The sequence below is a fragment of the Heteronotia binoei genome, chromosome 13, assembly GCF_032191835.1.
Source record: "Heteronotia binoei isolate CCM8104 ecotype False Entrance Well chromosome 13, APGP_CSIRO_Hbin_v1, whole genome shotgun sequence".
NCBI classification, from domain to species: domain Eukaryota; kingdom Metazoa; phylum Chordata; class Lepidosauria; order Squamata; family Gekkonidae; genus Heteronotia; species Heteronotia binoei.
Window position 1 is genome coordinate 61,022,173 of NC_083235.1, and position 23,245 is coordinate 61,045,417.

Below are 23,245 nucleotides of genomic sequence, written 5' to 3' on the forward strand. Positions count from 1 at the left end.
TTGGAAATGGGCCTGAAGTTTGTTGACCTGTCAGGAGAAGCAAAAGGGACAATAAACAGGGTGCACACACCTGCAGGAGTTGTGAGAAGATTATTTCCTGTATCAGATCCAGTTTATGGGTACCATGGTTGGGGGCTTAGGGCAGTGCATCAGAGCAATTTTAAAAAGTCACTGAAAGGATACTTTTGGAGTGACATTAATATAATTTCTGGTTGGTATGTTTGGAAGAGAGAAGACTACTTTATGTGTCTCTGTGAGTTCTTGTTACAAACCAGTGATCTACATTTGCAACCTCTGACATGTTTGAAACAGCTATGAACTTCTTCTAAAACCATGTGCACCCATGACCTGGATTGTCTCAGATGAATGCAAATTTCTCAGAGAGGGAGGAATTCTGTGCTCAAATGAGATCTTTAGAGCAAGCACCCTTTTCTGGGGGTAGGGGGGGGTGGCTATAAAAGGAAGACAGCACATAAAATTTCCTTTCCTCTCTTTTGTTTTCCTGGGATCCATATATGTATGTAACCTCATGCATATACTCTTGCTGTATATCCCTGGTCCCTGGCTTGGCTGAACTTCTGGATGCTTGGCTTAGAAAGTGCAAAGCAGCAGTTCCCTCTACAAAGCCGCACTGTTCAGAACAAAAATCCTCCTCCGACGAGGTTGCATTTTTTGCCAGTGATTCAGCAGCACGTGAGTGGAAAAGCCTGGAGCCATAACTATTAACTAGGCCTAAAAACTCTGAGCCGCTGTCACACAATCATCTCAGCCAGGCCAGAAGCATTCAAGCCAGGCCACAGGCAGTTCGCTTCAAACTGAATTGAAAGAAGGTTGTGAAACTGAGCCGGATGATGAATGTACCATATGTGCATTATGCTGGGATAGGACTCTGCAAACAGAGATGTATCCTTCCCTGTTCAGTTATGCTGGAAACTTCTGGCTAGGACTCGCAGAGAAGGAAAACGTAAGTGATTCAGAATCAGATTCAAAATTGACTTCCAAGGTCCTTCTGTCCACAGCTCTCTGTACTGAATGATGCAGTCCCTCCAGAATCACAAATTCAATAAAATGACCCCTCTGTTAGGATTAGTTGGTGTGCATAATGTAATAAGCTTTTAAAGTTATACAGAACACTTCCTCAGTTTGGATGCTTGCAAAAATAAATTTTTAGAGGGGGAGGAGAACAGATGTGTTTCAGTGAGGGTGTGGAGCACACATCGTGTTGTCTTGACAAACAACCGGGAGATTTCATAGTTTTCTTGAAAGCTTTTTGCAGTTGTCCAGTTGCCTTCCTGAAGAGGTTCCCCCATTAATATTCCTATGTGCAAAAAGTGTTTCCAAATTTTCAGGTAAAGGGAACCACCAAAAATGTTTGGAATTTGCTTTCTTATTCAGCCATAGAAGTTGCCCTGGTTAGGCTTTTGGATCAGGATCCACTGTGAAGAGATAAGCACACCATTTATGCTCCAATAGGCCACTATTTGAGAATGTAAAACTCCATCTTTCTAAACGTTTATTGCAAAGGTAATCAAGTGCTTTGTATTTTATTTGTGGCTGTCTTTAGTGCATCCCCTTTAATTTTCTGTATTCTGAATGTGGCCATTTGGTTTGAGACTTGCTTTATTGAGAGACGTTTTGTCTGAAGTAGGAGAAGCACCTCCTAGATAAGTCTCTTCTTAGGAAGACTGAGATAGATGCTGATGAAGCGTATTCCAGATCCCTTGTTGTTCACGACAACCAAGAATGTAGTATGGATATGATAAGCTATATTTAAAGTAGTGGTCTGTGTAGCTAGTGGAGCTCCCAAACAAAGAACTCTGTTCAGGCCTCTGCTCTTTCACATCTATTTGCTGATTAGCTGATGCTTCTGCAGCTTCATGATAAGTTCTGTGCTAAAAATTTATCCATTAATTTAAATAAATGTCGTTATGCATGGCCCTGTTCACATAGGGCCTGTTCTGCAGAATCTGTGGTGCACATAAGAACATAAGAGAAGCCATGTTAGATCAGGCCAATGGCCCATCCAGTCCAACACTCTGTGTCACACAGTGGCAAAAAATTTTTATATATATATATATATATATATATATATATATATATATATACACACACACATGCACACACACATACTGTGACTAATAGCCACTGATGGACCTCTGCTCCATATTTTTATCTAACCCCCTCTTGAAGGTGGCTATGCTTGTGGCCGCCACCACCTCCTGTGGCAGAGAATTCCACATGTTAATCACCCTTTGGGTGAAGAAGGACTTCCTTTTATCCGTTTTAACCTGTCTGCTCAGCAATTTCATCGAATGCCCATGAGTTCTTGTATTGTGAGAAAGGGAGAAAAGTACTTCTTTCTCTACTTTCTCCATCCCATGCATTATCTTGTAAACCTCTATCATGTCACCCCGCAGTCGACGTTTATGTTTATGTAAAGTCAGTTCTGTCACATATGGCTGGAGAGCTAATTGGGGGCCCATCTGCTTTGAAAAAATTAATAAGATAGGCCCCTTTATTTCTTTCTCCTCCTTATTCTCATTAGCTTAAGTTAAAAATTACAGGTCAGTATGAAGGCCAACTCCAAGCAAAAGCTCTGTGAAATACATAGGGGGCTGACTAAAAATCACGCTAAAACTTTTCCTGCCTCTTTTGCAATTAAAATACTTGCAGAAGTCTTCTGTGAAAGCCAATTTCAGAATTGCCTATGCTATCCAATATGGAATTGCACAACCAGAAAAGCCCAAAGCTCTTGGCTGATCATATGTTTATTTATTTCATGAGATTTCTATCCCGCCATCCCCCACAAGCAGACTCAGAACAGGTTACAATGCACCAATAAAGCAACAACAGTTACACATAAATTCAATAAATATAATCCAGTAGTATGTTTTGTATGGAAAATATTTCATGTTCAGTCCCCAGCATTTTCAGTGACAAAGTAGCTCTAGTAAAAGGGTTAGGAAAGTTCTCTCAGCTTGTGGCCTTAGAAAGTCCCTGCCATTCAGCCTGGCCATAATGGGTCATTGGACTGTGCTGACATAATGCAGTTTCATATTTTCGTAGGTGGACTCTGCTTGGTAAACAGGATGTTGAGTCAGACTTGTGCCCTTCTTAGCATCAGAGGGAAAAGTCATTCACTCTCAAAACACCAAAACTTTATTCTAGGGAAATTGATGGGCAACATGTGTATGGCAAACAGAAGGAAGTAACATAGCAAACATAGTGCATAGTTGACTGAGGGAATATATTGCTGCAGGATGTTTCACAGATCTGATAAAAAACCTTATTTTCTCAGTTGTCGCACTGAATTTTAGTTTGAAACACCACCTCCACTTCTAAGCTGTCATTTTTAAAGTTCTGGTCTCTGGATCCATAATTTCCTTCCTTCCTTCCCCTCCCCTCCGCTCCCTGGTAGAGTACAAGTGAGAAAAGAAACAATTCCTTCCTCCCAGCCCTTTTGGTGCATGTTTCTTAGAAGCAAGCAAACTCAATTTCTAAACAATTTACAGTGTGTGTGCATATGTGTGTAATTTTGTTACACCTTTTATTGTGTGGCTTACCTCACATGCTGTTCATGCACTTAGGTGTGGTGGACCTGGTTAGTTCCTGCTTTGTTTGAGGCACTGTGTGGTCTATAGTGTGTGGGAGTTTAATATGCAGGGATTTGCAAGGGACCTTGTGATGGTCTTTTAAAAAAAACATCTTTCGGTTGAAGGGGGTAAACTGTTGCTTGTTCGCAGAGTTAGTTCTTAGAGGTTTTTGTATCAGTGTTATTAATAAAAACAGCTTGTGCTAGAATGGGAGTGTGTGAAGGGATTTCAAGGCATTATTTGAACTCTGGGTTTTGCCAGCCCTGGGCACTACAGTTTGAGAGGCAGTAATGATAAGAGGATGCCTTTACTCATGAGCTTAGACCTGGAATATATTTTCTGTGCAACAGTTCTGTCCCCAGTTTTATGTGAAGGAAATCAGATGAGCAAGGTACTTTTTCCTTATTGCTGAGAAGGTTCAGGGATGGGGCCATATGGAACAGATTTAAATTGATCTCTTTCCAAATGTTGGCACAGAATGTGTGATTATTGTTGAAAAGGATATGATAGTGGGTAGAACAATGGGTGGAGGACACATTGGTATCTCCTAGTGCAGTAGTAAGAGGCATAGACTCCATGTTCGGAGCTAGCGTAATGAAGTCTAACAATAGCTAATATTGCCTTTGTGCCCAGCTTGTAAGCTTTCCTGTAATGCTTGGATGGCAGAAGAATGATTGTTGAGATAGGTATGTCTGGACCCACAGTGGGAATTTCAGTGTTCATTTATTTGGTGAAATCATTCAGGTTTAAATAATAGATATTATATTGCTTCATTTGTGTATCTTGTCCTTAAGGATCAACATGACAATAGGTCTCTATAATAAGGCCAAAGATTTACTTGGAGACGTTTCAGTGAGTAAAATTGAACAGCTTCCCTAAATATAACTTACCAGATGCGTGGCCTGAATATTAACAGGGACAGCTACTCACTGCTAATTGTTGTTAACAAGCAGTCTATCAGTGTTCCGGTTGCTTCAGTTACAACAACCCACCCCTTCTTGGAATCAGGGTTCACAGTAAAAATTTGAGCACACCCACTGCCCCTGGTGAGCCTGTCCCATACATACAATCTCATCTATCATGAAAAGAAAAATATCTACATTATTTCTGAAATGATGTAATGGAACATATCATCATCAGCCTGCGACCTGAGCTGGTCTCTCCAGGACCCGGGAAAGTGTTTCTGTTCCACTCACCACCCCTCATGCCCCTCCCAAGCATGCTACGTAAACTGCCCCCTGAAAAATATACAAGGACAAGAGAGAACCCACAATTCTCCACCTCCCCCATCACTGCCGGTTTCCCCCACACATGGTGCAGTGGGAAGGACGGGAAAGACTCGGGGAGGGAAATCCCATATCCTCCATCGCCAAGCCAAGTGTGACTCCATGCTGCACCACCTACTTTTGGGTTGGTGTCCTTCTTTGTTGTGACCGAGCCTGGAGCGGCAGGCGGTGTCCTCTGCAGCAACTGTCAGTGTCTCTGCTGCTGCAGGCCTGGAGTGGCTGCCGATATCTGCCAGTGAGCCTGTTTGAAACTGCTCTGGTCTGCTCTGGTCTGTCTGTGCATGTGCAGACGATGCAACTGCATTTTTTTGGAGATTAAACCTTCTCATATATTTTTTTTATTTCAGTTTTTTTTCTGCAAACACGGGAAGCCCCTCAAGTTTGTTGAAAAATCTATTTAACATCAATTTGACCCACAGAGTTTGGTATCTACAGATGGGGGCACATGCTGCTAATAGTATATAGACAAGGGGGGGCCTGCAAGACTCATGGAGGGGAATCCCATCCCTCCACTCTCTTGCCAGGCCCAGTGCAGCCCCTGAGCTATCCAGCTGTTGTCATTGGGTTCAGTGTGGACCCCTGAGCTGTACGGCATCAGTTGCCAGGCCCAGCATGGCTCCCATGCTCTCCCTGGGCTGCACAGCTATTGCTGAGCCCAATGTGGCTCCTGGGCTGTGATGCCACCAGTAGCATGCCGGTACAGCTCCCAGGCTCTGGCAGCATGCCCAGTGTGGCTTTTGGGTGGGATGGCTGCCACCAGGCCCAGCACGGCTCCACTGTAGTGTGGCTGCTGTTACTAAATCCAGTGTGGGCCACCGCTGGACTAAGCACAGAGCCACAGGCTGTGCAGCTGCTGACCATCTGAAGGAGCTGTGTTATGAACATATGAAGCTGCCTTATACTGAATCAGACCCTCGGTCCTTCAAAGTCAGTATTGTCTACTCAGACTGGCAGCGGCTCTCCAGGGTCTCAAGCTGAGGTTTTTCACATCTATTTGCCTGGACCCCTTTTTTAGTTGGAGATGCCGGGGATTGAACCTGGGACCTTCTGCTTCCCAAGCAGATGCTCTACCACTGAGCCACTGTCCCTCCCTATTTGTTCTCTCTATTGAGGGGGGGGGGGATTAGCCTCCCATTTTCTTTCCATTTTCAAATTTTTCTGCAAACTTGGGGAGTGCCCCAAGTTTGCTAAAAAAAATCTGTTTAGCCTCTACCTGGCCCTGATCAGTGTATTTAGCTATCCGCAGATTGGGGCCTAACAGCTTTAGGCCTGTCTGCTGGTACAGTTGTTGGGTGTGGGGTGTGATGAGCAGTGAGAGTCACTGTAGCTAGGACAATAATAAGCCTCAGAAGGCTTAGAGGGAGCACTGGTGTTACATGTGTCCACTAATTTCCTCTGTGTCTTTGTATTTTCAGTGATCAGAGCAAAAGCTGTTTCTGCGAGAGAGGTAGACTCTGGTAATGACATCTATGGAAATCCCATCAAACGTATCCAGTATGAGATCAAGCAGATAAAGGTAATTATAGCATCTCATTTACATGGGATTAAAAAACAACAGTTGAAAAAAATTAAGAGGAACACAATATAATACCAAGGATTAAAAAAATACAAAGACCCTACCAGCATGTTACCTTTGTGTTGTTCTAGCTGGTGGGGCAATACAGTTGATTTGTTAACAGAAGGAATGGTGCCAAAAAAGGGCTCTGAAGATTTTTAGTTACCACTGATATCTTATAGGTGATGATGTCTCTTTCACTCCTGTTTCTTAAATGCCAAAGCTTGGAACAACAGAAGGAATCCACAACTTGGGACTCAGATAGCACTGTGATAATATTAATAAAGCCTGTTTCATGGTAAAATAAGGCCCTCATACACCCTAGAGTTAGAACCCAGGAATCCTATCAGTCCACAGTGAATTTGGGATATGGAAGTAGGCATAGTCTTATTAAGGAATGGTGATTTCTCAAAAAGATGAACACACATATCCCTTTAGAACATCTGGACTTCGGATTACCTTGCATCTCTCTGGCTAAAACACTGATTGAGCCGAGGGGGAAAAGACCATGACAACTATTGATCACAAACCTTGTCTTTAACTACTTTTCTGGAAGAACTTGGATTGGCACTTCTACTTCTGACACAAGCTTCATATTCTAAAAATAGCTTCAGCCATAATCAATTAAGCTGCAAAATATTAATAGCTACTAATATTAATAGCCAGTTTGGTGTGGGAGAGCCAGTTTGGTGTAGTGGTTAAGTGTGCAAACTCTTATCTGGGAGAACCGGGTTTGATTCCCCACTCCTCCACTTGCACCTGCTAGCATGGCCTTGGGTCAGCCATAGCTCTGGCAGAGGTTGTCCTTGAAAGGACAGCTGCTTGAGAGCCCTCTTAGCCCCACCCACCTCACAGGGTGTCTGTTGTGGGGGAGGAAGGGAAAGGAGATTGTGAGCCGCTCTGAGACTCTTCGGAGTGGAGGGCGGGATATAAATCCAATATCTTCTTCTTCTTCTACTACAAAATGTCTGTCATTATGACAAGTAAGAACTTGTATAGTACAAAGACCTTGGAGAGTGCAGTGCATCCTTTCATGATTTACGTGCAGCAGTAGCAGTGCCAATGAAGCTCAGGCCACTGAGTGACAGTGCAGCATTCTATCTTGCTTTGTCATTATGTAGGAGGTGTTAAACGTATTGTCATTGGCTTTGCCAGACTTTGGGGCCTGGGAGTAGAGCTAGTATCACTAGTCAAGTTGTTTGCATGCTTTTAGTTTGGCTCAAATACTTTGGAGGAGGCTTGTTATGACAACATGTTGGAACTCCTTTTCTAAGACATCGCAACTCAGTAGAATACAATGGATGCGTCTTATTTCAGAGCATGACTTTTATCTTCAAAGCATACACAACTGTCCATACCCACTGACCCTTACTTGATCTTGCAAGCCTGCATTAGGCAACCTTAATCTCACCCACTTCTGTAGCATATTTCCATGTACTAAATACATTGATGTCTGTGATTAGAGACAAAAAAACTGAAGATGCAGGAGCCCTGTAGATTGCTCTTAGGGAAAAAGAGCTCTTTTGTTTGAGGCAAGATGCTTGGTGGCAGAGGTTTTTCACTCTAACGTGTCTTACAGAATAAGCAGCGTTCAGCTGGAATGGGGGTTTTGGGGAGGGGTGAATAGGAAAGAGTGAACTGGCTTGAAGAATCCTTGTGATAAAAGCAGACTGGCATTTTATAGTCCCTGTGATGCTCAGTGCTTGGGCTTCCTAGGGCATTGTCTACCTCCCTCCTCCAAAATCAAACTTGGATTGCTGCCTCCTGCTTATGTTCTGGGAAGTGTGTGTTCAACTGCTGTGTTTGGGTTGACGAATACACTGTAGTGGTAAACAATCTGGTCAAATACTTGCTGTTGTGGGGGCAGGCATGCCTGTCACTTGTCATCACCACACTCAGGGCTTTTTTTGTAGCAGGAACTCTTCTGCATGTTAGACCACACACCCCTAATGTAGCCAATCCTTCAAGAGCTTACAGTAGGCCCTGTAATAACAGCCCTGTAAGCTCTTGGAGGATTGGCTACATCGGGTGTGTGTGTCCTAATATGCAAAGGAGTTCCTGCTACAAAAAAAGCCCTGACCACACTCCAAAATGAGCCAAAAGGCTGCAGTTGGAAAGGCTGAACATCACCAAACACCTGGCTAGACGCGCCCCTAGCTGGCACCATGAATGGATATCCAATTTATCCCAAGACTGCTGCTGGCTTGAACCCAACAGCACCTTGTCTTGTGCTCTCTAGATTACCTACATCACAGAAATACTGACACTGGTGTTTCCTGTACTTGGCCTCACCAACCTTTTCCCTTCTAGATGTTCAAAGGACCTGACCAGGACATTGAATTCATCTACACTGCTCCTTCATCAGCAGTATGTGGGGTGACACTGGATGTTGGCGGCAAAAAGGAATATCTCATTGCGGGTAAGGAATACCTCCAACAAGTGTTCCTTCCTAGCTGAGTTAGAGCAAACTGACAAAAAGACGGCTCTCTTCCAGCAGGCCTTCAACCTATCGTAGGAGATTTCTGGAATAACCACCATCCTGGAACGATGAGGAACATCTAACGTGTTAGCACCAAACTGTATATTGTTTTAATTTATGAGTTTTAACTTATCTATTTAAATTGTCATTCTTTTGTGACGGTGATCATAGCATGCTATGACTCAGATGTAAGCCGCCCTGAGCCGGAGGGTGGGGTATAAATCGAATTAAACATTAGTGTGAGCTAGCTAACCGTTTTTTAGCCTCTGGCTCACGCATTTTTGTCTTAGTGCAGGAAAAATGGCCCCAGAGCAAATTAATTTATGCAGTAGCTCATAACTTTGATGCCAGTAGCTCACAAATTAGGATTTTTGCTCACAAGACTCCACAGCTTAGAGGGACCATTGCTTCCAACCCAGAATCACCGTCACCCCCCGAAAGGCCAGGGAGAAGGAAGAGAACAACTATACTGCATCTGGAAGATGTTATTTTGGGTGTCCAGATTCAGACCTGTACTTCACTATGAAACACTGTCCCTCAGCCTAAACTACCTCATTGATCTGTTGTGAAAACTCTGCCTTTTGAACTTCTCAGAGAAAGAATGGGATGCGGATATAATGAATTCCTTGGAACATAATAAAGCAATTATTTCCCTTATGTCCTGTGCTGGCTACCAGGTGTCACTAGGATTATATGTGCTTCCCACTGAAATAAATGCAATATCCCTCGACTCTTGGGGCAGACGGAGCTTTTGATCTATGATACTCGGCTGTGCTGATGTCAGAGTGAGGAGCTGCAACTGGAGCCTTTGAGCTGCTCTTGCTTTTAAATTATAGGCACAGAGCTTTGCCAAGCGCCACCTACTGGCATTTTCATGCAAGGATCACCAAAATCCTTTCTGCTGCCTACTATATTTCAGCAAAACTCGGGGGGGGGGGGCTGTAATGAGGCACGCCACGCAGCGATCTTCAAGGCACAGTTGCCAGCCTCCAGGTGGGGCCTGGGGATCTCCTGGGATTACAATTGATCACCAGACCACAGAGATTAGTTTTCTTGGAGAAACTTTGCTATTTTAGAGGGTGGACTACTGCGGTACCTTCCCTACCCAAACATTACCCAGTCCGGGCTCCACTCTTGACTGTACTGGTCTTGGTATCAATAGATCCTTTTTGCAGCCCATACTGATATAGTTGGCACTTCTTGGGGAAGGTGAGACACCTGCAAGTGGATAAGCTGACTGGGAGCTGATTAAGAAGATATTTGATACCTTGGTGTGATACATCCCAATTAAAATTTTTTGTTTGTTCTGCTAGGAAAATCTGAGGGCAACGGCAACATGCACATTACACTGTGTGACTTCATTGTCCCTTGGGATTCCCTCAGCGCTACTCAGAAGAAGAGTCTAAACCAGCGATACCAAATGGGCTGTGAGTGCAAGGTAAATCTAAATATGAACATCTTTGATTTTGGACTTCCTCCTACTTTATAGGAAGATCCTGAATTTCAGGCTGAGGTGTCTGGCCCTTGTTAGGAAACATTTTAGACCAGGGGTGTGGGACTCATTTGTTGTGAGGGCCAAATCTGACAAGAAATGAGACTTTGTCAGGCCAGGCCATGCGTGTCATAAAATGTAATGCCCGGTAGTGGAGATGTAAACTTTATAAAGGGCACAAACACAATTAAAGATTTAAAAAAATAATAAAACATGCTTAAAACGTTAGCACCCTTACAATATTTTATTTAACAGTCTCTGATAACTGACACCACTTGCTCTGAATTATTGCATCAAAATCTGGATACAATGTCTGTGCTGTAGCAATCTTGAGTGGATTTTGAATTTTTTGTCAGGTCGTTCACAAAGGGTTAAAATGGATGGATATATTTCCTCCGCGAAGATCTTAAATACTGGCACCCCTCAGGGATGTGTCTTGAGTCCACTTCTTTTCACTATTTACACGTCTGATTGTGTTTCTAGCAGTCTGAGTAACAAAATCATTAAGTATGCAGATGATACAACGTTGGTAGGGCTCATCTCTGAGGATGATGAGTCTGCGTACAGGAGGGAAGTTCAACAGCTGTCCCTTTGGTGTAAAGTAAATAATCTTATTTTAAATATAAATAAGACAAAGGAAATTATAGTGGATTACAGGAAGAGTAGTTTGGACACCCAGCCGTTGTTTATTGATGGTGTTATGGTAGAACAGGTGACAGAATGGAAGTTTCTGGGAATTACCATGAAACAGGATCTAACATGGGGGGCAAATACTTTAGCTCTAGAGAAGAAGGCCCAGCAACGACTATACTACTTAAGACTCTTAAGATCACTACAATTGTCAGGGAGTCTGCTGGTTGCCTTTTATCGTAGTTCCATTGAGAGCATTTTATCTTATTGCCTCTGCGCGTGGTTTGGGAGCTGCACGGAAGCAGAGAGAAGGGTGCTCCAAAGAGTGACGAGAAGAGCACAAAAGATTTGTGGATGTTCTCTCCCCTCATTGGTGGATCTGTATAATATGGCATGTAAAAGGAAGATACAAATGATCCTAAGGGACCATACACATCTGGGCCATTTGCTTTTTGAGATCTTACCGTCAGGTAGACGATATAGAGTGTTGAAGGCTAGGACAAACAGATTTAAGGACAGTTTCTATCCAAGTGCTGTGGTTAGGTTAAATGCAGGGTTATGAAGGATTATCTGTTTTAGATGTATTTAATGGTTTAAATGGTTTTAATGGTTTTATGAATGTTTAATGGTTTTATGAATGTTTATTTAATGGTTTAAATGGTTTTAATGGTTTTATGAATGTTTATCCGTTTTAGATGTATTTAAATGGTTTTAATGGTTTAAATGGTTTAATGGTTTTAGATGTATTTAAATGGTTTATGAATATGTGTGTTTGATGTGTTGGTATGTTTGTGGAAGAGCACCTCATTTCGTTGCTCTCTTTTTGTTGAGAACAATGACAATAAATTCATCTATCTATCTATCTATCTTGAGTATGCTGTTCAGGTGTTGTTCAGGTGTGTATCTCTAAGTTGCAAACCTACATCTGATTTATTGTCATTCATTATAGAAATCTCATGGCCAATGCTCTGTGCCCTAGGACCCAGGGGAAATCATGAAATGGCTGGGCACTGTGAGCTTTTGTACATAAGTTGCTTTGTATGCTGGTCAAGAACATGTGAAGGTACTACAAAGCTATCGTCTTCCCCCCCAAAATAACTGTAACTCCTATGAGGCAGTGCAAGAATAGACATACGGCAATGTATAGTGGTCAGTATCAGCCTACTATCTGGAAAGCCTAAATTCAAAATCTGCGGTCTCCACGTCGCTGGCTTGTTATTCCTCATCTAAACAGTTCATATTGCTTTCCTACTGAGACAAATTGGATCAGGAAAGCATGAATACGGTGAAAAGGAGGAGGAAACTCAGTTGCACCCAGGAAAGCCCCGGCAAAAGAGAGAGAGAGACAGAGAGACAGAGAGACAGAAGCAAGGCAAAAAACTCTTACTTACCTTGAATAAAACTGTATTGGTCTTAAAGGTGCTTTTTGTATTTCTTCCATGGGATTGAGGCAGCTGAGCATAGCTGTGTCTCTCTCTTCCCCAAGGGAGATGGAGGGAGGGAGAACCTCGGCCAATGGAGGAGCTTGGCTCTGTAGCTCTGTTGTGTGATTGAGAGAGCTCTAGCTATGCCAGGCTCTCTCAGTCACTCAGTAGAGCTATAGTGCCAAGCTCCTCCATTGGCTGAGGCTCTCCCTCCCTCTCCCTTGGTGAAGAGGGAGGGGGAAGAGGGAAAGAGCAAGGAGAGGCAGCTTTGCTCAGCTGCCTCAATCCCTTGGAGAAAAACAAAAATGGTGACAATAGATGCAGGAGAGAGGGAGAAGGAAGCAAACCATAGCGGCCCAAATAGAAGCCCTTTGGGGGCTGGATCAGGCCTGCGGGATGGATGTTTGACACCCATGTTTTAGACACTTGCTTAAGGTAACAAGAATGTGTCCAAGTTAATGATTGATGGGAATATTTTGTAGCCATAACATGAGACTGAAGCACTTTCAGTCCGTCAATTTGAACAGTAATGGGGACTATTCCTTCACCTTTTATTAGTGGTAAATATTGAAAATGATTTGCCATTGCTCATTTCCCCAGCCTTTTTGAGCCTGAAGGCATTCTTGGAATTCTGACATAGCATGGTGGGCACAGCCGTAGGAGGACATTCTCATAAGCTCTGCTGTGTAACGATGAAATGGAAACTCAAGAGATTCAAATACTTGGAGTATGCTTGAAGGTTATTTAAAACCACACTAGTTGAGGCACAGATAGTATGCATTCCCCGGGTTAGGAAAGGTCCTGTCAACTCTAAAAGGATGCCTTTGTGGTTTACGATCCAAGTCAGGGGAGCCATAAGATGTAAAAAGGCTTCTTTTAGGAAGTGGAATGTCTGCCCTACTGAAATGAAGCAAAGGGAGCCCAGGATCTGGCAAAAGAAGTGCGAGTTAATTATTAGGCAAGCAAAAGGAGAATTTGATTAGTGGGATTGCTAAAAGCCTCAAGACAAACAATAAGCATTTCTTTAAACACTTCCAGAGCAAAGAAACTGGCCAGAGAGGCAGATGAGCATTTTAATGACAAAGGAATAAAAGGCTTGCTAAAGGAAGATGTTAAGATGGGAGAGAAGCTAAATGAATTCTTTGCATTTGTGTAAACTGTGGAACATTTGGGGCACGTACCCAGACCAGAGTAACTGTTTTCAGGAAGGGGGCCTGAAGAACTAAGTCAAGCTGAGTTGATGAGAGATGGTAATTCTAGACCAGAGTCTCCAACGGGGTGTCATGGCCACCATGGCACTCAGCAGCACTTTTCCTGGTGCCCACCAAGTGTTTTTAGAAAGAGGGCGGGGTTCTGTGAGGCTTTGTCCCAGCAAAGCTTCTGATTGGGCACTGGAGATTTGATCACTTGGGAAGGTTTTTAAAACATCGCTTTGGTAGCAGAAGGATCTTCAGTGTGTGACTGAAGGTAAGCTGCAGGGGCCATTTTGTGGCTGGCTCCACCTCCTATGGCTGTGCCCACCATGCTGTGTCAGAATTCCAAAAGTGGGGGCGTGGCGTCGCACGCATAGGGAATGGACGCCTGAAAACAGAGCTCCTTACTTACCCCTGCCAAATCCACTTAAGCAAGCGCCCAGCGTTGTTGTTTGTTTTCTTTTTTTTCTTTAATTAGTATGGGAACAGTAGATGGTCAAAAATCCAGATCAAAAAGAAACTCAAGGAACTCTGTTAAAGACTATTTTCCCAAAAAGCCTAAGGCTAAGGCCTCAGGAAAAGCAAGCAGCCCTGCAAGCAAGATGGCGTCGGGAGAAGGGGAAAACACAGCAGCAGACCTAGCTTCATTTCGTTCTGAGGTAATGGAGGCTTTTCAAAAACTGGAAAAAAATATGACTGACAAAATATCTGCCATGATCCAGCCCCTTTCTGCTCAGTTGGAGGGTTTCAAAACGTCCTTAGAGAAGGTGGCAGAGACTGCAGATTCTGCTTTTAACATGGCATGTGCTGTGCAGGAGGACACTCAGTATTTTTATAAAAGAGATGAATGGGCCACTGATAAAATTATTGCACTTGAGAACCAACTGAAAATGGGGAATGTTAAAATTCGCGGGCTCCCCGAGAACTCTGCCTCTCCCTCTGACCTAAAATCTCTTATAGCCTCCTGGCTATCAAAGGCATTGGGTTTTTCTGAATCTGATCTTTGTGCCCTGGAGGCTGCATATAGAATTGGCCCTTTGCGCACACAGAAAACTTCGTTGCCTAGGGACATTTTAGTCCGTTTCTCTTCTGCCTCAGTTAAATCCAAGCTGCTGCAAAAAGCCCGGGCTATAAATCCACTTCTGCTAGGAGATTACAACATCCAAATTCTACAGGATTTGTCTTCTGAAACCTTGCAAAGGCGGAAAATTTTGAAGCCAATTATTGAAATCCTGAACAGGGAAAACATCAGATATCGATGGGTTGCTTCGTACAAGCTGCAAGTTACTGTACAGGATCGGTCGTTTGTCGCTGGAGGCCTTGACTCAGGCCTAAGCATGCTGAGAGATTTGAATCTTCCTGTTCCCACCGGCCTTATAGAAGCAGTTTCACATGTTCACTCAATAACTTCAGACACTAGATGGCGTCGTGTGCCTATGAACCGTCCTGATCGGCCTGTTTCTCCTAGAAGCTAAACACTGGAACTGTTGCTATGCAGAAATCTTCCCTTTTTTGTGTGGATTCTTGACGTCCCCCCCCTTTTTTTTTTTTTTTTTCCTGACATATAAGCTTTGCCTACTGAACTGCTGACTTATAAGCTTTGCCTACGTGTAACTCTGTCACGGCTTAGAAATATGCTGATGATTGTTTCGTGCCTATGAAGCAATGTTTATATACGAAATTGGGGGGTCCCCCCCCTTTTTTTTTTGGTTATTTATATCTTTTGAACACAATGTTATGAATGTGAGGGAGTTATTAATTCAAATCAACTCATTAAAGGAAATCTTCTTGGTTGATTGGGTATGCATGATTGGAAGAATGGGGTGACTTGGAATATATGGTTTGAGTAGGAGCTGGAATGGGGAGGCTGGGTGTTGAGTGAGGGAGTGGGAGAGAGGGAGGGAGAGAGAGTGAGTGAGGGGGGGGGTAGATCAGAGTGAGAAACTTGAATAGTATGATTAGGGTTTTATATCAATATATTTCTTTCTACTATGAGTTAATGAATTGTCAGGACCTTTTCCCTTCCTGTGTGAATTGTTGAATGGAAATGAATCTGTGAGACAGAGGGTGGGTAGGGAATGTATGTGTGTTTCAGTTTGTGCCTTATGCTACTATGAAGGTTTGGAAACTTGTTTCCCTCACCATCATATCTCCCTACATAGGCTTATAAGTGGCTGAAGGATAGTTGGTGGGGAGTGTTTGGGGAGACCAGTATTTAATAGCGTTCATAGTTCTGTTTAAAGTTTCATTGTATTTTTATCATAGTGTCTTAAGTCTTACAATAACTTTGTGATCGAGATCTGATGCTGTTACACATGGTATATTAGTTTGCCTGTAATTATCTTTAATTCACTAACCTGAGTTGGTAAAAGGCACAGGTTTTATTATATGTGGCTTTCTAGGCATTTTAGCCTTGACTCGATCAGCTTTGTTTGGCCTTTCATTATAAACTTTCTATACATTCGGCTCTGTTATTCTGTTTATAAATTTTATTTTTGCTGGGTTGATAGTGTTAAATATAAGCATTTTTGGCAGAGAGGGAGAATGGAGAACTTCAGTTTTTTTTAATTAGCTCCATTTGGTAGTTGTTGCTAGTTGTGTGGTGTCTTCAGTAACGAAGACTTCCGCTTCAAATTTATCCTTTTAAGTAAATAGTTGTTGTTTTCCCAAGTTTGGGTTAACAGAGTTGGAGGGTGAGTTAGTGGCTAGTGTCTGTTAATGCTAGACCACTGGTGTTGGTTATGGTTTTTTGTTTGTGTTACGGGCAGCATAACTGTATTGAATTATTATGGATTTAGTTGGAAGTTTTTTAAAGCCTTTAATCTGAAATCTGTCCTCATACCTTTGAAATTTGATCTACAGGATTCGCCTCTAGCTATCCTGGTGGCACCTGGGTTCAAAGCTATGAATTGCAATAATTTTGATAACCTTGGTTATTTCCTCTTTCAATTATGGCAGAGTGCCACTTGAAATTTCTATCTCTAAACTGTAATGGGCTAAATAATTTAATTAAGAAAAAACGGGTTGCCTCTGCCATCTCTCATCAGAAACCAGATATAGTTTTTTTGCAAGAAACTCACCTTAAGGGTAACCAGCCCAAGGTCTTCCAGTCAAAATTTTTTGCTCATCAATTTCAAGCTTACGGGTCCTCCAAAGCAAGAGGTGTGGCCATCTTAATAGGTAAATCAGTCCAATTCACTTTTGAAAATTCCTCAATTGACCCTAGGGGTCGGTATATTTTTATCAATGGGGTCTTTAATGGTAGCCCTTATACTCTGGCATCGGTGTATGCTCCAAATGATGGACAAATTGCATTTATTAAAGATACGTTGTCACAACTTCAAACTTTTCATAAAGGGCCCATTATTTTGGGAGGAGATCTCAACTATGTTGTCAATCCTTCTTTAGATAGATCTCAAAAAAGCCTGCTACCTCTATCTGCCAATAAATGGTCTCAATCAAAAGATTCGAATGGCCAAAATGATTTAGCTCAAATCTTTCAATCCTATAATCTGTCAGACATTTGGAGAAGCAGGCATCCAAAAGAAAGAGACTATACCTTCTTTTCTTCTCGTCATCAAACTTATTCCAGAATAGATTTTCTTTTAGTTTCGGATTCTATTTCTAACCTTTTTTTTAAAGTAGACATTGGCCCAATGATTTGGTCTGATCATGCATGGTTGGAAGGTTATATGTCAGGAATCACTGAAAGATCTTTTTCTTTTAATTGGAGATTGGATAGTAAACTTCTGTCTATGAAATCGGTTACAGATTCCATTGAAAAAGACATTAAAGAATTTTTTCAATTCAATACTGAGTGTGGAGTACCTCAGCATATAGTTTGGGACTCGTTTAAAGCTGTAATTCGTGGCAGATTTTTGGCTATTGCCTCTTCGTATAAAAAAGAAAAAGACAAAATTAGATCAGATTTGGTTGCCAACATTACCAAATTGGAAGAGAAATTTAAAAAATTTGGTAGCAAAAAAACTTATTCAAAACTTCTTATAGAAAGGAAAAAATTAGAATCTTTTGACGTCTCCAAGATTCAAAAACAAATGGCTTATATAAAACAAAAATATTGGTTTCGAACTCCTCAATCCCTTAAACTCCTATCATGGAAGGTTAAAAAGAGAATATCCTCAATGGCTATTTCTTCCATTCGTTCTAAATCCGGTACCTTGAAACATTCCACTAAGGATATTGTAGGAGTTTTTAAAAAATACTATTCATCTTTATATTCCTCCCAGCATCCAGCATCAGACCTTATTTCATCTTTTTTAGACACTCACTCAGTTATTAAGCCTGTTTCTCCTGAGGTTAAATCCCTTTTGGACAAACCTTTTACTGCACTTGAAATACAGGAGACTATCAAGTCTATGAAATCCAATAAATCTCCAGGCCGAGATGGCTTTATACCAGAATTTTATAAATTTTTTAATACTTTGTTGGCTCCCATCTTGGCGGACGCCTGTAATCAGTTTGTACAGTCTGGTTCTTTTCCAGCTACTTGGTCACAGGCAAAAATCATTCTTCTTCCAAAGAAAGACAAAGACTTGCTAGACCCTAGTTCATACAGGCCGATATCGCTCCTTAATTGCGATTACAAGATTTTTACAGCAGCCCTGGTGGCTAGGCTTAATACTTTTATAGGGAACTACATTCATCCTGACCAATCGGGCTTTATCCCACACCGTGAGTTAACGGACAATACTAGAATGGTCCTTGATGTTATTCAATACTGCCGGAAATTTAATATTGAGTCTTCCTTTATCTTGTCTATTGATTTTGAAAAAGCCTTTGATTCCGTTGAAGTTTCTTATCTTACAACCTTACTGCAGAAAATGAATTTTGGCCCGAATTTTCTGAAGATAATCCATTCTTTATATAAGTCGCCTTCTGCTATTCTTTCTATTAATAATTTGGATTCTGAAGAATTTAATCTTTTCAGAGGGACGAGGCAAGGTTGCCCCTTGTCTCCTCTGCTTTTTGCAATCGCAATTGAACCTCTTGCTAATGCTATCCGTAATACCAATATTATTGCTGGTATCCCTATTAGAAAGAAACAAATTAAGGTGTCTTTGTTTGCAGATGACCTAGTGCTTTTTGTTACAAAACCTAAGACTTCTTTACCAGCTGTCTTTGATTTATTATCTGTATTTTCTTCTATATCGGGTCTTCGAGTAAACCCATCTAAAACCATTCTTTATCCCATCACAATTTCAGATGCTCTCCAAGATTCCATCTACTCAAATTATCACTTCAAAAAAATGGATAGATATTGGACATATTTGGGGATCAATATACCTTTAAAATTGGGAGATATTTTTAAAGTCAATCATCATTTATTGATTAAGGACATTCTTACTATGCAAAAGAATAAAAATTCTTCACTCATTCCCTGGAATGAAAAAATTCAGATTATTAAATCTTTTATTTTTCCCAAATTTCTGTTTTTATTTCGAGCCATTCCTATTCTTATTCCTGAGGACTTATTTGTGGGTTGGCGTCGTTCGTTCTTAAGATACATTTGGAACAAGGGCTTATCTAGAATAGGGTATGCAACTCTTATTCGTTCTAAATCCTCAGGTGGTCTGGCTCTTCTGGATCTGCATAAATTTTATGAAGCTGCCATTTTAGGAGGCCTTGTCAGATACCATGATGCTGATTTAAATTCAGGCTGGAAGGTCCTAGAAGATACCTATCTAAATAACAAATCGTTTCAATCTACATTATGGGAATTTCCAAAGAAGAGACCTCCTAATATCTCCTCCAACCTTTTCCTTAAAGCCATTTTTCAGATTTGGGACAAACGCCGCCTCTTTTTAGCCCCTCCTATGTCTCCACTATCTCATTTTATGGATGTTTCTTGGTTTCAACCGGGGTTTTTTTACAAGTCTTTTCCAATTTGGAAAAAATATAATCTTTATAGGTTTGTGGATATTTTGTCCAATGGAAAAGTGCTCGACAAAAAATCTTTAGAAGAGAAAACTGGTGGGACAAAAATCCCATGGTTTGAATACTTGCAAATCAACAACTTGGTGACATCACTCTCAAAGAAATACAATTTCAATCGACCTCTTACTTTCTTTGAATCCTTGCTACAATCTCCATTTTTAAAGCGGAAGGGACTGATTTCATTTATCTATAAGGGTTTGCTAGACATTGATGATGTTGATTTGTTATCCTATCAAGAAATTTGGCAAAGGAATAGTTCAATTAATTTTCAGGAGGATGTTTGGCAACAAATCTGGTCATCTCCTTCGTTTGTTTCAAAATCATTGAATATACAATTACAAACTCAAAAAATTTTGTTCCGGTGGTATTTAACACCTCAGAGATTAAGCCATATGGCGATAAATCAATCCTCCAAATGTTGGAAAAATTGTGGAGAGGTGGGCACATTTATACACTGCTGGTGGTCTTGCCCGAGGGTGCAGTCGTTTTGGGCAGTAATTGTGGCAAAAATCAAGGATATCACGGGCTATAGTTTACCCTTAAGATTGGAACTCATTTTGCTTGACTGTTGGAAAGGTATTTCTATTACTTCTCTCAATAAATCCCTGATATCCCTTTTACTAGCTGCTGCTAAAATGGTGTTAGCCCAATTTTGGAAATCTCCCAATATTCCTCCAGTTAAAGCCTGGTATGCTAAAATCTGGGAGGTCTATGCTATGGACAAGATAGCAGATAGTTTATGCAATATAAATAATTCAGAAGGTAACGATTCTCTGATGTACAAGTGGCTTCCATTTCTTAAATTTTCTTTTAGTCCTGTAGATCAGATGCGTACATGTATTCCTGGTAGATATTATGACATTATTAATTTGATGTAATTAACATATGGACAGAGTACTTATTTTTTAATTCAGCTGCCAAGTATGTATGTATGTGTGAATGTATGTATGTGTTGTTTTGTTTGTATTTTGTGTATATATATATATTCTGTTTTCTGCTGGTATGCTATGCTTATACACAAAGAATGATTGCAGATACAGTCATTGATTGCTTTATTTGTATGTTTACTAAATTCAATAAAAAAGTTTTTGGACATTAAAAAAAAAAAAAAAAAAAGAATTCCAAAAGTGCCTTCAGGCTCGAAAAGGCTGGGGAAAATTAAAAACCAGTAAGTCTCGGGGTTCTGATGGCATACAACTCCATATGTGAAATTGTTGATCTACTAAGCAGTGTATGTAACTTGTCACTAAAATTAGCCACCGTATCAGAAGACCAGAGAGTAGCAATTACACTGTTGTTTTGTGTGTTTTTTTAAAACAAGGGATGCAGAGGAGAACCAGGAAATTACAGGCCAGTTAGCTGAGCATACCTTCCAGACAAACTAGTGGCAATAGTAATCAGAGACAGAATTATTAGGCACACAGAGAAACAAAATCCACTGAGGGAAAATCGTCATGGTTTCTGCCTAACCAGACCTCTGGAGTTCTTTGAGAAAGTGAATAAAGTAGTAGACAATGGTGACCCAGTAGGCAGTGGCGGACTGGCCAGGGTGTCAGCTTGCCTGATTGCATGTGGGACCCCTTAAACATTAGACAAGATATTAAAAATGTTAATGACCTTTTAGTAGCTTGAAAATGGAATAGAAGTTCCAGAATTATTACTGTAATGTAGCTAAAAATTACGTTGTATTTAGGGTTGCCAGCCTCCAGGTGGGGCCTGGGGCATCTCTCGCTTTTACAACTGATCTCCAGCTGGCAGAGATCAGCTCCCCTGGAGAGAAAATGCAATCTGTACTTACATTTAGTATCTGCTGTATACTGCCAGTAATATGTACAATATATGTACACTGTATTTACTAAAATATATATATTTATTTTGCAAAAGTTTTAATTATACCTTTTTTCCCACTGGCACATTTTTTGAAAATTTTATTTCTTACAAAAATGCAATGATAACCTTATCGTTGTGGGTGGGCCCCTCTGTCTCCTGACAACAAGTATTTTTAGACCCAGTCCGCCACTGCCAGTAGGCATTATATACTTGTAATTTGAAAAAGGTTTTGACAAGGTACCTCACCAAAGATTCCTGAGCAAGTTTAGCAATCATGGGATGAGAGGATGGGTGCTTTTATAGATTAAAAACTGGCTAACAATTTGAAGCAGAAAGCAGGAATAAATGGACAGTCACTTTCGTGGAAGGAAGTACACAGCGGGGTCCCACAAGGATTGGTACTGGGGTTGGTGCTATTTAATTTGTTCATACATAGTCTGGAACTGGGGGTGAGAAGTATAGTGGCCAAATCGGCAGATGACACAAAATTATTCAGGATGGTGAAAACTGTGGACTGTAAAGACCTCCGGGACAATCTGGAGGATGGTGTGGAGTTGATTTCTCTTGCTCCAGAAGGCTGGAACAGAACCAACAGATTGAGATTAAAGCAAAAGAGTTTTTGGCTAAACATCAGGAAAATGTCCTGACAGAGCAGTTCCTCAGTGGAACAAGTTTCCTTGGGAGGTGATGGGCTCTCCTTCTTTGGAGGTTTTCAAACAGAAACAAGATGGCCATCTGACAGCAATGTTTATTCTGTGAATTTAGACAGATAATGAGAGGGAGGGCAGGAAGGGTTGCATCAGTTCTTATTGCCTTTACACACCCAGAGAAATGCTGATCACAACTTTGGAGTCAGGAAGCAGTTTTCTCTAGGACAGTTTGGCCAGGGATCCTGGAGGGTTTGGGGGGGGGGGTTGCCATCTTTTGGGCATGGAGCAGGGGTAACTGGGGGTGAGAGGTGAGGCATTGTCAAGCATGGTAAAATTCCAATGGTAATTAATAGTTTAATAGCCCTCCATAAAACTGGTCTGAGAAGTATCATGGAGGACTGAAGTAGTTTGACTCTGTTATTCTTACCCCTCCCCCTTTCCTGCTTATTGCTGTGAAGTAGAGTAGAAAGAAACAAAGCTAACAAAGATAAAGAGTATTTGCACCTTCCCATGCATTCCTGGTTGGGAGTGTGAAACATCTGGGGGAAAGCAAGGACAAGATACTGATAACATTGTTAGAATGTAGACATTTATGATAGTTTATGTGTTAGAGAGCATTCCTAGCCCCCACCTTTGGGAACCCTTTGAAGTGTGCCTTAAAAGAACTGTATCAATGTACTATCTGTATCACTCTCAAGAACCTGCCTTAAGAAAGCATATCAGTCTATCAATAAACGTAGTTTTGTATCCACTTGACTCGTCATTGAAACTGCATGCTTGACAGTCATTTGCGAATTTTCTGCATTGTGAAAGGGTTGGACTAGATGACTCTGGTGATTCCTTCCAACTCTTTGATTCTGTGATCTCTACAAAATGGGTGAGTGGGCAACAATGTGGCAAATAAAATTTAGCATAAGTATAAACTGATGCACACTGGAACAAAAAAATCCTAGCTTGAACTATATGTTAATAGAGTATGAACTGACTGAGAGGGAAAGAGACTTTGGGACTGTAGTGGATAGTTTAATGAAAATATGGACCTAGTATACCACAGCAGTGAAAAAGGCAAACTCAGTGTAGGGGATTATTAGGAAAAAGGACTGGAAATAAAATGGAAATTACAATGTCCCTATATAGAGCTATGGTGCAGCCTCATTT

At 41.3% G+C, this 23,245-nt stretch overlaps 1 protein-coding gene across 1 annotated transcript in view; it reads left to right on the top strand.

Moving 5' to 3' along the window:
* TIMP2 (TIMP metallopeptidase inhibitor 2) overlaps positions 1–23,245 on the top strand; it is a 56,841-nt gene that overhangs the window by 29,867 nt on the left and 3,729 nt on the right. The window contains exons 2-4 of the mRNA XM_060253340.1: positions 6,295–6,395; positions 8,745–8,853; positions 10,227–10,351. Coding sequence (XP_060109323.1) covers positions 6,295–6,395; positions 8,745–8,853; positions 10,227–10,351 — 335 coding nt within the window. The remainder of the gene's footprint in view (positions 1–6,294; positions 6,396–8,744; positions 8,854–10,226; positions 10,352–23,245) is intronic.